Raw genomic sequence first — 17,520 nt, 5'->3', positions numbered from 1 at the left:
GGAAGGCCACGGGAAGGGGAGACGCGATGGCAGCCGGCGTAAGGGACCGTCGCCCCGGTCCCCGCCGCGCTCCCGGGCTCTGCCGGAGGAGCGGCCTCGAGCCCTCCGCTCCCGGCCGCGGGGCCCGGCCGCCAGCGGCGCCCAGCCGGAGGCCGCGGCCAAGCCGGGGCGGGGCGGGGGACGCAGCCGGCCGCCAGACGAACTTGTGTAACGAGCCCGCGGAAGAAACCGTTCCCCCGCCGCGCCCCCGCTCCCTCCTCCCCTCGCCGGAGCCCGCCCGTCTCCGCTCCTCCTTTGCAGCCAATGGCACTAAGCGAGGTGGCTGCATGTGGTGGCGCGGACCCAGCGCCCGGGCTGGGAGGAGAGGAGGAGGCGGCAGGCTCCGCTCGCTCCCGGCTCCCGCTCCCCGGCTCCGGGCGCTCCTCCCGCCAGCGGCGGCCGGCCGCTGCGCTGCCCGCCCCGAGCTGCCCCTCGTCGCTCCCTCTCGCCCGCCGCTACCCGCAGCATGGACTCGGACTCCGGGGAGCTCAGCGAGGGCGAGCTGGTCTCACCCGCAGGTAAGCGGGGCCGGGGCGGGGGGGGGGCGGTGGGTGCCGCCGCCTGACGGACCGGTGCCGCCTAGCCCCGCGAAGGACGGGAGGAGGAAGGGGTCTCCCGCCCGCCGCCTCCGAGGCGGCTGCGGGGCAGGGCTGCCAGGCTCGGCGCCGAGGGGAGATCGCCGCCGTCCCGCGGCTGGCGAGCGGGTCCCTGCCGCCCCGCCGTAACGCGGCCTCGCAGGAGGGCGGGCACCGGCGGAGGCGAGAAGCCTCCCCTCGCCCGGCCGCCCCTCGGGCGGTGCGAGCGGGAACCGGCTCCTCCGGCGGCCGCTCGGGCCGAGGCGCCCCGCCGGAGCGGGAGCGGGAGGGGTGCGGCCCGGCCCCGGGCTCCGCGCTGCCCCCCGGCCGGTTGCGTTCAGCCGCGACGTGACAGCCGGCTAAATCGGCAGTGCTGGCGTGAAGCCGACGCATTGTGCTTTATATCCCGAGGCTGCGAAGTTTTTGGGGGGGGTTGCTTAGGGTTGTGTTGCTGCTGTGGCTCCGGGACCGCAGCGGTTAGCCCCTGTGCAGAAGGGGAGGCTCCCCCTTCCCTCGGAGGCCGGCACGCAGGGCCATCGGGCCGCTAGGCTTTGGGTTTCAAGTCCTCACTTGCCACCAAAAAACCCTAAAAATGCTGCTGTCTAGCCGCGGCAGCCCGCATAGATCTTAGATGAGACAGAAGGAAAAAAAAATAAAAATCTCTCCCGCCACTTCCAAATCTCCACATTCCTGTGTCCTACGCGAAACAAACCGTTGCCGATGCGCCGTAATCAAACGCCGCCCTGCACAAACAGTAAATGGGGACGACAAACTTGTACGAAATCCAGCACACGCAGAGGCACGTTTGCTCTACCAGCACAGCATGCGTCCCAGTGCCGGTCCGCGGAGAGCTGCCACGGGCTCAAGGCCACCCCCTTCTCCCCACGCACACCTCGAGGTCTCTAACTCTTCTTCCGACAGCGGTGGCGTTGCCCTGCCAGCAGCAGAGCAGGCTGCAGTGGCATGGCACACACGGCCGGCATCTGACTGACGCGAGGTGCCGAAGGGACCTGTTTGACCTCCAGCTTCCCACGGTGGAAGTCGCAGGCACCTTCCCTGAAGCCGTTTCACTGGCATCAGACACAAGTAAGCGCAATTCGAGTGATGGCTGAAATTGTCCTAGTGATCATAATAAATCCAAATAGAAAGTTACCACATCATGTTACGAGATCTTCTTCGAGAAAAACAAAACAAACAAAAAAACCCCCAAAAAACCACTTTTCACCATGATCTGTCCAGTTTAGACATGTCCTTTATCCCAGCTGGCAGCTCCCCCACCCCCCAAAAAAAAGGTTGCAACACCAAACAATATTTTAACTACAACAGGAAAAAAACGCCAGAGATCTTGCAAAATATTTTAACTGTCATATTAATATAGCAGTGATGAACAACGGTAGGAAGTCATAAGATAAATAGGTGTCATCTTGTCTGGTCTCCCAACAGAGTGGGATGTTATAGCACAGTCTTAAATCCCATTCAGATTTAAATATTAGGGGTATTTACTCTTGATATCTTGCTTTGTATTTTCTTACTTGAGATCTAGAGAATGAACTAAGACTTGCAACAGGTCATAGAGCTCCTTATATTCATAAGGCTCCATTAGGCTGAACTTACTAACAAAGACCACCGACAGCTATAGTTTTTCATCCAAATATTCAAAGCAGTGCATGAAGCGCAAGTTACCAACATTACACTTACAGACAAATTGATGTAATATAGCTCCTGCCAACAACTTACTCCTGTTCTGAATAGGATTTTCTTTTAAATAAATTAAAAATAACTATGCTTAGAGATTGCCATAAGTGCTTTTTATGTCATCGCTTGCTAGCTGCCAAGAGTTGATGTTCATCAGTCTCCTCTCCTCTTTTCTATTCCCTTCTTTGTACTGTCTAAGAGAAGAAAAACCTGGTATTTTGACCATACATGGCAGATGCCTATGCAGTGGAAGAAAACTGGAATACACTGAAAACTCGGTGGTTTTGTCTTAACCAGTTGCAATCGTTTTTTCTGCACTAAAGAATTACTTACTGTTTGTATCCCCCGTCCTCTTCGGAAAAATACATTCTTGCTAGATTTCATTTGGTCTTTTTTCTGTACTCTGCCATATGTACAGCGCTGTATCGCTCTGTACGTGGGTGTTCAGCAGTCACGCTGTCAGTCATTGTTGCAGGCACAGAAGCTGAGGGTTATAGTGTGGGATTCAGTCACCACCTTGTTCAGGGAGGTGTCGCACCCCGCAGGACCCAGGGGCATTCTGCCTGCAGTTTACAGGGCGAGCGGAGTGCCTCAGAGGAGTATTTGGGATGAAGTCCCAAATGGTTCGATGAATGGTTCGATTTTGGCCACCAATTTCAGAACAGCTAGGATTTTGTACCGAAAGCGACACCAACTTGAACGTTTAGCTTACTCTCTTCATTACCAGTCTCCGCACTTCTAAGTTTGTAAAGCGGTGACTTCAGTTTACACAGTTAAAACTCCTTGTAGCCACTGCCCGCTTCTTAGGTTGTCCGATTGTTCAAGCCCAGCATGATACAGCTTACTTTATCACTAGGGCTCCGTGATGCTAATGCAATACAGATGTTTAAAAACACATCCCATTTAAGGGTTTGTACTCCTCGTGCAATACTCAGCCTTTTGCTCTGTCCTGGTGGAACAGCACCCCTACCATTCCCAGGACTCGGACGGGTGTGCACAGGACAGGAGGCTACCTTGTACGCTCCCGCCATCTGCCACACATGCTTGGCTTCCAAGAGCCAGCTGGAGTCTTACTCCCAGATCCCAGCAGCCTCATTTCCTTTAATAGCCCACTTAAAGCCGAGTCTCCAAGGAGGCAGAACTATTTTTTCTGTATTTATTCTGAACATGTTGTCACGATAGCACCTTCATAGTTCTCTGGTGCAAACAAAAAGCTCCTTATATGCGAGTAGTGCAAGATGTTAGCCGTGCTTTAAAACAAACAAACAAACAAACAACAAAAAGCACCACACAAGAACATCCAGCTCCACGGCCTTGCCCTCCACAAGTCTTCTCACACCCATCTGTTACTGCTTCACATTTGAGTTGTCTACATAGTCCAAAAGTTTGGGTTTGGGTTGGGGGGGGGGGGGGGGGGTTGTTTCGTTTTTTTTTTCAAAAAAGTTATTCATGAGACAGACTCCTATTAAAAGCATTAAACAGGTCTTGCACAATTCTGAAAAAAATTATATATTATAATGCAAAAGAAAAAAGTTGCATGCTTACTAACACTACCCTCAGTGAAACTTCTTGAGTTTTACTGTACATGCAACTAGTCACATTTCTTTTCTTATCCTATAGATAAGCTTTTGAGAACTGAACAGGCAATCTTAAAATAGAACATTGTTCTAATTTTATAATGTCCACCTATTGAGAGACTGGTTTCTTTAAAAAACTCCTCCGTAGAGCAATGGACTACCTTTTCCCAGCTCTTTCATAGGCAGCCTACCACATGAAAGTATGATCCTCCATGCCATCTTTCAGAGTAACATTTCACAAAAATCCAGGTCATCACCAACAGCAATGATTTTGCAGTGGATTTGGAGATTCTGCACGTAAGAGAAAGAAGGGAGCAGACCTTCATTTGGTGTGCCTTGTCCTAGGTTCCCTGGTTGAAACAGGCAGGAATTTGGCCATATAGCTTTTATGCGATATTGATTTAAGCCTTTCTACAAGCTACTAAGTCAGAATGTAGATTTCCATGTTTATTTTAATGGAGCTATTATGTTGCACTATTAACCGATAACTAGAGGCTAAATTGCCTGTATGGTCTTTGAAACAATACAGATTAATTTAATGAAGTTTAACATATCCTGGAGAGTAAACTGTTGCTAGTCCCTTCTCCGGCTTTCTTCCCACTGAAGTCCAAAGACGTTTGGCCTAGGAAAGAGACCTGCTTGGACTTCAAGTAGACCTCTAAACTGGTGACAGAATTTTTTGTTTGTTTGTTTTAAACATTAACACTGTGGAGCCTACAACTTCATATGATGCCACGGATAACAAAATGAAGACAACCTTATCACTAGGCTTGCATCCATAAAGGCAGTGGGAGTCTTATTGCATTCAGTAGGGCCAAGATCGTACCCTACAACTCCCAGCACAAAAATCTTAATGCATTTTTAAATTATTTGATAAATTATCTGAACTCTACCCTGGCCAATAAATATATACTTAGTAAAAACAACAACATGTTTAAACATTATTTACTGTTGTAAAACAGCCCCAGACATGAATAATTTTTCTGGAGCTGTAAAATTATTTGATTTGCAATGCTTAGCAAATTTTTTTTTCTGCAAATTATTTATCATGCTACATGAACTGCCTGTACTTTTGTGGTACTAATCTTTTAAGTCTGTTACATATTGTAATCACTTTTACAGAGTTAAATGCCATTCAAGAGCTAATATATTCTTGTAAATATAAAATGAATTAGAAAGTGTACTGTAAGATATTTAGCATTTAATTATTTGAGGCACCAGTAACATGCTTATGTGATATAAAGTGCAAGTAAGCATTTTATAACTCTTTTTGCAGCATCACACCGGTCATTTGAACAACATTTAACATGACAAAAGGTATACTTTGCCCCAGGGAATACTTGTGTGTTTGAATGAGGAGGGTTTTGATTTAACAAAGCCTTGTTTTGATTTGACATCGAAAGTTCCAAGTCAAATATGCAATAGTATTTATTGGACTTTAGACAAGCCAGCAGAAGTGGTAGATAACAGCATACTGTAAGTATGGAAGCTAGAAAAAAAAAAAACCAACCGAAAACCCCACAACACTATTTTGAGTGGAAGGTGCAGACACTACTGGATGCTTCTGTTATGAAGTGCTTTCTAGTACCTGTCTAATAAAGGGCTCTCCCTTCCCTTCTGCTGGAAAACAAAGGAAAAACAAAGCTAGTTGAAAAAAAGATGGACAGACAAGACATGAACTGGTATGTTGTGGGAACCCATGCTCCAAACTCTTACAGGGCATTTTGGATCACACTGCAAACTGAGGCAAGCATGTGTCCAAATTTCTCTGCCAAGACAGAGTGGGCAAGAGACACTTCAGGATGAGCAGGCAGCAGCTGCCTGTAAGAACAGCAGCTAGGGCAGGCACACAAGCCAAGAGCCTGCCTGGGTGAATTTTTTTTGGATCTCTTTACTGTTCCCTCCAGGAAACACCTGGGCTGCTGATTCACACACAGACCCCTCTTTAGCACAGCGACTGTCAGATTGAGAGCCTTGTCCAACTGAAAAAAAAAAAAAAAGTAAAAACTTTGGAAGGCAAAAAAATCTAATCATGCTGTCATGATAGTAAAGACTGTAAATAATCCCATTTTTGTCAAGTTGAGTAGACAACTTGGACAAGCAGAATAGATAGTTTAGTTGAACAGGTCAACTTGTTCAGGCTTCTGTTTTTTAAAATCGAGTGGAAATATAAACTTCATGAAGTGCTGGATTGAAGCCCAAGCTCACCTGCTTATGCAAGAGCAACATCTGTGGATGAGACTGCTAAGCAGCAGTAGCCAATACTGTATGAGGTAACACTCTTTTCAGTAGCTTTGATAGTTTCTTCCTACTTTTGAGGGGATGGCATATGAAAACATGTGACCTCAGAAGGATTTGTCATCATGGGTGAAGCAAAATCTGACTCCCAGGTGGGGATAGCAGGCATATGAAGAATGCTGTGTTAAGTTATTTTAGTGCATAAATGTTTGATATTCTTGATCAGAACTACTCACTTTCAGGACAGGGTATGCTAGTGCCACCCAGACACACAAACAGCACGCAGAAGCCAGCCACAACTTCACCAGGTCAGAGACAACCTGTTTCTCAGGCAGCGAGGTCAATTGTACACTTAGGTGAATGATGGTTGTAAGGGGCTCTCCATAGCCGCAAACTAAGCTGTTCCCACCCAAAATTATAATGCTGCTAGCAGTCAGTGAACAGAAAGCTTCTACTTTTTCTAATATGTGGATATGGACAAGCCTCGGTGCAGGAATTTATGATGCCAAATGAAGTTCATAGACAGGAATATGAAGCAATATCCTGCCACACAGCAATCATCGACCATTCCCGTCTGCCTTGCCAAAGGCCTGGAATGACAGTGGGTTCCATTTGATGAGATATTTTGGCAATAGTGGATGACCTGTGCAAGGCAATGAGTGCATCTCCTCAAAAAACTCACACTTCCCATTTGAAGAAATAAATCTTTTATCTTTCTTCTCATCTACACCAAAGATTAAGAAGTCACGGAAGGAAGAGTAAGTCACCTGATTTTGTTCGTAATGGAAGAACAAAGCTATAAACCCCACCTAAAAAGAAAAACAGTAGGCCAGATAGATGAGAGAGAGTTCCTGATGACTTGGCCTGCCCAAGAAGCCATTTTACCCAGAGCATCAGCTTTGGGGTGACAGGCCCTCCCAGGTCCCCGGAAAGTAGCAGAACCCTGTAACTTTCTAAGAGTGCTCGCTATCTTTTCTAGTAAACTAAACAGGACCTGGCTGCGGGCCCAAGCGGTGGTACACAGTCCTCTAAACTGTTTATCTATTAATATACTTCCTGGCACTGTTTCAGCCCATGCCAGATAGCCTCCCACAAAATGTCCTGGCATGAGACAGAGGATAACAGTGGCCAGTATGAATTAAACAACATTTGGAGCGTGGGAAAGAATTTAGCTTGCATCCAGATGGCAGTACGATGCATGTACAACAGGTTCTGTCCCAGTTTATTTACAGACAGAGACCCTGCGGTCAGAGCAGGGTGCAGACATTCTTCGCTATCACCATGACTTCTGGTGCACTGCTCAAGGCTGTCCAGGCTGTTGGACTGCTCGTGGACCTCTCTCAGGGCAGCTGCCTTGGGCCAAGACCTGGGTTTGGAGCCTTGCCCAATTAAAAATGTGTTCTTTTCTGCAGAAATCTCTCTGCCAGTTAGATTATGGGAGGGCATCTTACAGACTGACAAGTCTAGCTGAAGGAGACTCACGGGAAGCCAAGACCAACTTGTTGCAATAATTATGACTTTATACCCAAAACTCAAACATCTTCTTGAAAAGCCAAGCTGAGCTCAGACACCAGCTGGTAGCCAGTGATTTTTCTGCTCTTTAAGGCAGCCATCTTTAATGAAAAAGGCTAAGAAAGAGCAAAAGTCACTTTGCTGTCCTTTCTAGTGGTCACTAATGCCTCCTTGGTAGAGATTCTGTTTTATGTTTTATCAGTTGGTTCTGTCTCGCCTTCCTACAGAAGAATGGAGTGAGCAGTCTCTCTGTGCAGATGTAGATTTTAGCCAACATCTGTTGATGTAACAACAGAAAAGAGAGCAGGAAGATTATTTTCATCTATGATACGAAACAAACACTTCACCATGAAGACATTCCCTTTGGTCTTCTTACTGGTGCTAGTTTAATATGAAAGGTAATCTGAAACACAAATAGTAAAAATGAGCAGAATACCTCACTACCACCAATGAGCGTCTCATTTCTGGCATTAACTTTGTTTATCCAAGCAGCTCGTGTTACAGGAAGAACTAAATTTTCTCTCTTTCTCTTTGAAGACATGTATTAACACTATTATTGTGTTACTGTTTCATTTCCAAATAGTTTTCCATTTACTTTTAGATCACATAGTTTACATGGTCAAATCACTGACAGATATAGACCAAACAAATGCAAGTTTCTTGGACTTTTCGAAGTGAGGGGGGTTTGATTTTTTTTTTTTAATCGAGATAACCGTCTTTCAGATGATTTCTCCAACAAAAACTCTGTACCATATAGTGTTCTGCCAGGTGAATGTCTGTGGTTTTGTTTACTTGCATTTAATTTTGACTTTGTGTATTTGTGCATTGTTTCCACTTCACTCCCAGAAGTCAGAGGGAAGTAGGTTAAAGGTATCAAGAGGGACCTTCATGTTCACTTCAAAGCGAGTTACAGTTGATGCCTCACTATTTTGATACTTGTCAGCATTTTCATAGAATCATTTAGATTGGAAAAGACCTTCAAGATCATCGAGTCCAACCATCATCCATGCCCACTAAACCATTCTGATACATTATTCCATTAATGATCTCCACTGCTAGGGGAACTGTTTAGTAGTAGATGCAAAAATAATCAGTACAGGCATTATGATGCAGAGCTACTGGATTTCTTAGAAAATTATAAAGAATCAGTGACAAAAAACATTGACTTGGATTACAGGTTTAGGAATGGGATTAAAAGTTCAAGCCTAAGTATATGTAAAGACCACTTCCACAAACTTTGTAGAGTGTCGGTATGCCTCATTCTTACTAACTTGGACTGACTGGTGCCCTCTAAGTATGCCAGGGTCTATATAACTAAAAGAGGAAGGTTTTGCTCAGTGATTAAACCTCACCTCTATTAGAAACCAGCTTCTATCGTATAAGTCTAGCCTGACATCAGCTATGAGGTCTCTCTGGCTTCTCTCTGACCTGTATTTGTTTTTAATAGTCTATTTCCATGTCAGTTCTTAAAGGTTGGTATCAGATATCATCCTGCATAAGAAGGAATGACATAACACTTTGTATCCTTCAGGCAGATACAGCTGAGATTTTACTCTTGCCTGCACCCCTGCACACATAAAAACCCACCCACCATCACAAAAAAACCCACCCAACCCATACAACTAAAAAAAAAAAAAAAAAATCCCAGACAAAGCCACCAACCCAGACCAGTACCCCTTACAGAAATCATACAGAATTGATCGAAAGCCAAGAACAAATCATCTTAAGGACAGATGAATACCAATGTTCTTCATAATTCCATGATTTAACTTTAAAATTTGGATTAAATCAGAGCTTTTTAGGGCAGTCTCAATATTTAGTTGTTAATCAGCTGGTATCTGTTTATCCTCCAGACCAAGATATCTCCTGTAGTTTTGAGGCTGATTTCCAAAGTGTGAACTAGGGTTCTCTTTAACTAGTTGGTATCATTCTCTTCAACAAGTCCAAGAGAAAGTTGTGCTGCTTTTGCTCAGGGCTAGGTGTTTAAAAGCATAGTTATGAAGAGCCAGAAAACAGCCACTTCCAATGTTATGTTGCTACATGCAACAGCTTGTGCTGGTAAAAATGGCTGTTTTGACTACATCAAGAACAGCGAGTGGAACTGCACCCTTGGAGGACATGCAGAAACGCCTCATGCTTTGAAAAAAAGGTCTGGCACATGCAGTATGCTGTGGCACGCAGAAGGCAAGGAAGGTCAAAAGCCTCCTTGCACCCTCCCTTTGATTGCCACATGCTACCAAAGCGGCCAAGTCCCTTGCAGGAATGCAGGTACCCAGATTTTAGCTATACTCTCCATCTTCTAACCTCTAGAATCTTTTCCAATTCTTTCCCTTTCCACCCATCCTCACCTTTTATACTAACAACGTGTGTTCCTTCTCCAGATACCCACATCTTTCTAGCATATAACTGATCTCTCATTTCCCCTGTGCCTTGGCCAATATGCTATTCTTTTGCAAGTCTCAATTCTTCCAGTATTGATCCGATTCTTCTTCCTTAAGTCACTTCTTCTCAAATATTCTTGGGTTTACGATTTCTGCCACTATGAAAGGGAGTAAATGCTGTCAGATTATATTTCATGAAAGGGAAGACAGATGGGAGTAAGATATTGTCCTGTCTTTGTAATTTGAGGTATTAGAAACAGATTTGCCTTGCCAGAGGAACTAGCCTGCTTTCTCTGGCAAACAAACAATACAGACAGTGGGCTTGCAAGCGAGATGGGTGTCATCTTGATTAGTAAAGCATGCTGAGAACAGGAAGGTTAATTTGATTTTGAAATACCGAAACAGGTAGATGTAATATTTGCCAGAAAGTGAGAACACAATAGTGTCTCCACAGATAACAAGAGCTTCCCTGTTATTTCCAGAGCGCGTTCCTGAACAAACAACTACTGGGAGAAACAGCATATCCTCACCCCCGTAAGATCAAATCATTGGGCTTGAATAGCAGGTCCGGGGGAGAATTGCATTCATCTCCAGACACAGCAGCCTGTGAGTGTCACTGATCAAATGAGGTCAGAGGAGGACACTGCTTTCTAGTGACAAAACTTAATTACAAGGAATAAAGGAAAACAGAGCTTAGCCCTTTTGCACAGTATTGTGATGAACCATGGCATGCAGATCTCCCCCACCCAAGTTTACCAATATATTTTCTTAAAAGTTTTAAAAAATTGTAATGAAAATCTGTTGTAAGAGGATTCACAGAGATTGCCTCTAGAAAGCAAGCAGAAGCTTTAAACAGCTGTGAAGAGGCAGCGAAGGTGAGAGATGCTTCTAGAAACTAAACTTTTCCTTACTTAGGGCAAGAATGCCTCTTTCAATGTTCTTCTGCCAATGAGACAAGGATGAGAGCACAGAAATACACCAAGGGAGGCTTTAGGGAAAGGACTTGAAGCAGAAGAATTGCCAAGGCGGCGCAGGTTCACCGGAACACCAACACAGCACCTGCATCCACCTTCCCGCTCCACCACTGACCTGGCTGAGCCGAATCAAACTCAAACCAGGGCTGAGTCTGCCCTTTGCAGGGCCAGCAGCCGCCCCGATACCTAGGTTTCATCTTCCATCACCAGGGCGGCTAGAAACAGGGTCCCTATTTTCCACCACAGCATCTCTCTGGATCACTAACCCTAAGCGGCAGACCCACCTCGTTTGTCCCGAGTCAGCAGCATCTCGTGCGTGACGCGCCAGAAGACGAGACGACGCGCAGTCCTGCGCGGCAGATCGGGGGACAGGCAGGGAGAACATAGCTCTGCCCTGGTGCAGCCCTGCCCCGTTTGCACGCTGCAGCGCAGCAGGAGACACATGCTCACATTACATGATTTTGCAGCCAAGATGTCTGTGCATCTTTCAAATTCCCAAGAGCTATGTCTATGCTTGCCCATCCATGTACAGAAGATGAGGAACAGTTGCTCTTGCACTGCTTAGAGCTCTGTGTATTTACCTTTTAGAACTTCTCTAGGAAAATATTGCCTTAGCAACAGCTGAGCAGTATTAAGACAGAGACAAGTGATGTGTAGGAAGAGAATTTAGGGTGGGGGGACACCATTATTCAGTGTTTTCCATATTTTCATAGAACAGAATTTAATTTCCTTGAAGTTATTGCAGTCAATGACAAGCAGCTAGAAAGGTTCACGTGAAATACCTCTGGTTGTGCACTGAAATAAAGTATGACTAGACATACCAAATAACCAATGCAGGCAGCCACGGACTGCGAGAGTTTTTTTGACTATATACTTGTTACTGAAACAGCTTTTCTATGTTTGTAGAGTTCCTTTTTCCGCATAGCCATGTTTGATGGAAATTCAGGTAGCGTGTGTGCCATTATGTTAAAGAACTAATTCTGGAATACTTTGTTTCTTTCCTCACTTTTACTGACATTAAAGCAGCAGTTACGCTTCCTAATAGGTATTATAATTTAGGGACAGTTGATGCCTATGCTTAGTCACTTCGTCAATGACTAAAATACAAATTCTTTCAGCTCTACAGATCATATGTTATTAAAGAGAGTGAAAACAAATCTTTAAATAAGTACTTAGCTTGCTTCTTAAGCGATGTGGCTTCTTTACCATGATAAAGTGATAAAAATACACATGAAATCATAAAGCTTATAAAACTCACAGCAATTTTGTTGCTGAAAGTTTTACAGCTATCTACTTGAATTCATTTGGTTTGAAACTTGCCTTGGCCTAACCTTTTTTTGAGCTGAAAACATTTTTTTATACAAACAGCATGTGACTGAATATAACTAAGATTTTTTTTTTTAATACATGTGAAGTGGATGAAAGTAATTTTCCTTAAGTAAGGAAATGCTATATATAGAAGAAAACCTAAATACTTTCAAGTCATAGACTTCAGTAGGGTTTTTGACATCATCCCTAGAGAGGCACAAATAAAACAAACAATATAAAAGCAGTTTTCTCCATAAAAATACACAGAACATCAGAAACAGCTTAGTAAGTAAAGAGAACAGTGTTCTGCAGAATGGAAGTCATTATCCTGTTGGTTCACATTTTTCACTGTACTAATGATCATGCCCTGCTACCATGTATGGCAGGTGCACACACATCAGTAGGGAAGACTGATGTTAAGCTATGTTTTAAATGTTTTTAACAAACGTCAAGACCTGAATAAGTCATAGAAGGTGTAGGCTCTGCAACTCTTGAGAGGTACAGTGCGGAATAACAGCTCTGGGAAGAAAAGAATGCTACAGGGCATTTTTGTGCCATCAAAATTGCAGACTGTTATTGGGGATAAATCAATCTCTGCCTCCCCATAGTTGCCCCTGGGGAGCCCCATGGTTTGGAAGCTGCCTCCCTAGGGAGAACTGCACACAATGCTGCTGCTGTGCTGGAAAAAAAAAATCTGCATCTTGACCTTTTGCAGCTCTTCTCAGGCCTTGAGGGTGACACACCTGGATTGTGCCAGGAGTTGGAGTAGGTTCTCTTGTTGGGGTTTTTCTGTTTTGTTTTTAACAGATCCACCAAAAAAAAAAAACCAAAAACAAAAACAAAAAAACCCAATACATATATGCAGACACATATAAAAGTGGTATTTGAATTTACTTTCACTTGGGCTCACATATACAGACACCTTTCATGATGGCAAGGGGGAAACAGAGGCTAGCTTGCCTAAAACAAACAATTTACAGTGAAATAGCAAAATCTCAGGACAGTACTACCTGAGCCAGTGAAAGCAGGGTGACTGATTCTGCAATAGCACAGTTACTCAGGTAGAGCAGACATCACAGGGGAAATGTTAGATGGCTACAGTTGAAGGGTCTAGGGAGGATACTCCTGGGATATGCCCAGGTATGTCAGATTTCAACTGATGGAATGCTGATTTGGGGTTTATGTAATTCAGAGCTGTTCTAACAGAGTACACAGGGATAGACACATGTGGAGTAACAGAAAATGGCAGTATTGAAGAAACTTCACCATGTTTCCACATGCTCATTTGGAATAAGATGGGAAAAAAAAAAAAAAAAAATCTGAGCAAGGTTTTCCAGGGGTTTTTTTTTTTCTTCTCTTTTCAGTTTTTCAACCAAACAGTGGCAGGATTCCTTTCTTCATGTAACATATCCCAGTAGGTGTCTGTACTAATAATACTGTATTTATTTTAAGCCTGGACTTCCATATTAATGGTTTGTCCACCCATTTAATACATTATTAAAGGTATGTGTCATTTGTATATCTTTTAAAACAAACTTTGTCACTTCAGATTTCTGTTAAGTAACACCTTCTTGAATTTCAAAGCAAATAGGATTTGAAATTTAAGGACATTGTAAAGATGCCAGTCCAATTTCTTTGTGCAACCTCCCGTACAATATCCTTTCAAAATCTGATGGATGAAGTACTGGACTGACAGCAGGGTCTTAATCACAGCCTTAAGCAAGTATTTCAGTTGTATCTATTTCTCCTCCCATTCCTGGTCTGCTTTGTCCCTTTACCTTTACTATTTCTAGGTCAGGAGTGTCTTTCATTATGATTTTGTGCAGTAAGAACCCCAAGATGCTGTAGTAAAAGCTAGTAAATACCGATATCAATGCAGTGCATGGTCACTGCAAGTACTTTTATAGGTATATTATGAAAGAACTTCCATCACCGAGAAAGAAGCTGCACCTCTGCAGTTAACACATCATCTTCACTATGAAAGATACACACACATTCAATATGGTCTTTCAAAAGTCTTTCATAAAAGGCTGCAGTTTGAGCACTAATTTATCTTAACCACACGACTTTTTGTCATACTAAACAGATGACTGCAATTATTTTTTTTCCTCAATAAGCAGTGCTACTGCATATCATAAGACAATAAAGGAATGTTACAAACAGAAGTAGAAAATTCATATTTTTTAGCAATTCAACTGAAGAGAACACGTTTATGGTTTCTTTTTTTCCTCCCCCATTTTCGTATTTGCTTCCGATTCTGACTGTCTAGCTCTCTGGCAGTGAAAGTACATTTGGATTAAAAATAGAACCCACAATTTGAAACTATCGTGTGTTGCTTTGTTTTGCTTTTCCCTTTAATACATGAGCCTCTTGCCGAAATGAGGAAAGCCCTTCACCCAAAGAGAATTTACCAGAACAAAGTAAGTTTGGCAGAACTAACATGCTCATGACTGCTGGCATATTTTCCGATACAAGTCTTTCAAAGTACAGGGTGGGATCAAGCACAAAAAGAGATCCTGATCAAGTGATAGGATACAGGCTTTCTTCCATGACTGTGATACACACACCACGGTCTAGCACCACAGTCTTCCTAGGAAATCCACTGTAAGTCACAGACTGAAAAGTATTCCCCACAGCACATAGAGTCACTCTATTTTCTTCATAACCTGAGTTTCAGTTCTTCCGCATAAAACAGTTTGTGTGGACTTTACATGTATAACCCACCTACACCATAATCTTCTCAAGAGGCTGATTGCTGCCAAGCTCACTTGTGTGCAGGCCAAGGAATACGGACATTTTCCGATCCTGTCTGTTAAGACTTTTCTGCAGGAAGCTGGCTTTCTAGGGTGTGAATTTGTGCTTTAAAACCATCTGCCCCCAGTTGCTTCATCTCAGGCAATGCCTTAGTGGAAGGAATAATAAATCCTGTTCTAAGGTGACAAGATCTGGTAACCTGGCACTAAACTTCAAATTCTGGAAAGCCAGATGAAACCTAGTCTGAAATATAACAAACTCCAAAATCAGGTGGGTCCGAGGCATAGCCTTTCATTAATAGAGCTCTGGCAGTAATCTTGCCTATAGAAACACAGCTTGAAGAGTTACTAGTAAACAGCTGTAGTGGATAATGTTATTTTCCTTCTCTCACTTCTCAAGATCAGTTTATTTAATCTAGAAATGAGATCACTACAGGATGTTTTCACCACACACATATACTGGAAGATTGCTAAAGTTAGTTGATGCACACAGGGATCAATGTCTGCTGGACACAGAACAAGAAGCACTCAGCGTATTTGCAGCCAGATTTAGTCTGACATTAGGAAAATCTTTCTAATTTAAGAGTTGCAAGCACTGCATTAAGCTACGAAGGGATGGCGGTCTTTAGGAACAGATTAGGCAAGTATCTCTTCTAGCCAGTTAGTTTTATCTCAGACAAGGGAATGGATTAGATGACTGATAAAAAGTTTGTTCCTTCAACCTCATGTCTCTATGATACTGAAACAATACACAGCAATTCGAAGCTTAGTTTGGCGATATAAAGAACCATTTTCTACACCAAACCAAATTGTTATCCTGACTGTGCTTTCCACGTGAGGAGACAGAATAAGCTTTGCCAAAAATCTGTCCTTAACTCCATCTCATTTTCAGCACTGATAGTCTTTTAGATACAACCTCCAATCTTCCTGGAGAGTGTCATTACTTTAGTTAATATCTGTGTAGACAGCCCACTGATCCTAACGCTAGCCAAACAACCCTTGCTGGCTGCAACTTTAGAGCTTCTGAGCCTTGTTCATTGTTCAGTTACCTAATCACCAAGTTGCAGGTGATTTTTAACACAAACTTTGATTTCCGAAGCATAAATGCAGACAGCCCAGTTGCAGAGGCTCATAAAGACACAGCTGAGAAAATTAAAGAAAACCACTTGATTATTCTTATTCCTCCTTCTCTGCAGCAAGCTGAAAAAACATAGATTGTGGTAAACCACGAGATCAGGATGCACCGCTTGTGTGTATCTTACACTATCAGATCACGTTCACAATCCATTCTCGGCTCTCCAGATTCAATTCAGATTAATCCCTCGCAGCATCACCTCGGGTATTACTGACCCTTAATTGCTACAGCAGGCACTGCCCTATAGGCTGCGGACTGCCCTCCCCTCTCCAGAAGCCAATGTTCCTCCAGAAGCCAGGTGCAGCCACCTTCTGTGCCAGCTGGCTTTGAAAGCAGCAAAAGAGCCAGTCTAAGTCATCAGCAAACTATGCCTGAAGGTCTGTCAATAATAGCTTGTATTTACATATCATACAGCCACTAGCCATTATTGACACCTCATGGCAAACTCTCCCCCCCCCCGCCCTTAAACAATACTAAAGTATAACAATCTCCTGTGGATAGTTGTAGATACAACTTGCCTAATGCCCACTAGAAGCACTTTGTGGGTGTAAATTACACCTGGAAAAAAGGAAGGTGGACTTCTGGTCAATTAAAAATACACCATCTACTCCCAGCCTATGGACTGATTACATGTTGGTTTACAGCTTAAGAGTGCAGCGAGGCCAGGAGGCAAATTAATACCAAGTGCAGTTGCTGAGGAGCAGATACACTTTCTGGCAAACCTGACAATGTTATTTTATACATTAAACGTCTGGGTTCTTTATTTTAATCTTGTTATAACAAAGCCATATATAGCAGGAAAAAAAAGCCTTACAAAAGTAGAACTGTTCCTGAAGTGACCTAAGATAGACTAAACAGACCATCTATCTTAGGAATCTGATGTTTAACCAGAGGGGAAAAAAAAAAAAAAAGAAAAAGAAAAAAAAAAAAACATTAGAACTACAGTTAGCCTTATGGCTTTCTTCATAGTACTATAACTCGCCCCTGCAAAAATCTAAGCAGACTGAAGGAGGTAAAAAAAAAAAAAAAAAAAAAGAAAGACTTTTCACTTACAAGAATGGATGAAAAAAAAAAAAAGTTTGGTAGGCTTTAGCTTACATCTTAACAGATGGAGTATTCCAGAGTCCTGTTGTGAATTCCAGGCTCATCCTGACCCTTAAGGGAAAGACTCAAGACACTTCAGCCTTCCTCCCACAGGCTTTGGTTTCCGTGCAAAGTAAGGGAGGCAAGGTGCCTTCCAGGTGGTCACTCAACCGAACACTACGAGGACCAGGTCTTGAGTTGCCCTGCTGAGTCTATAGCCAGGAACACCAGACTTTCATTCAGTTTTTAT

At 43.5% G+C, this 17,520-nt stretch overlaps 1 protein-coding gene across 1 annotated transcript in view; it reads left to right on the top strand.

Moving 5' to 3' along the window:
• Positions 1-315: 315 nt before the first annotated feature.
• The window catches only part of TNFAIP8L3 (TNF alpha induced protein 8 like 3), a 48,913-nt gene continuing 31,708 nt past the window's right edge, over positions 316-17,520 (top strand). Inside the window, exon 1 of the mRNA XM_030016206.1 lies at positions 316-557. Coding sequence (XP_029872066.1) covers positions 506-557 — 52 coding nt within the window. The 5' untranslated portion in view covers positions 316-505. The remainder of the gene's footprint in view (positions 558-17,520) is intronic.

The sequence above is a fragment of the Aquila chrysaetos genome, chromosome 5, assembly GCF_900496995.4.
Source record: "Aquila chrysaetos chrysaetos chromosome 5, bAquChr1.4, whole genome shotgun sequence".
NCBI classification, from domain to species: domain Eukaryota; kingdom Metazoa; phylum Chordata; class Aves; order Accipitriformes; family Accipitridae; genus Aquila; species Aquila chrysaetos.
This window is presented reverse-complemented; position numbering and strand designations above follow the sequence as displayed.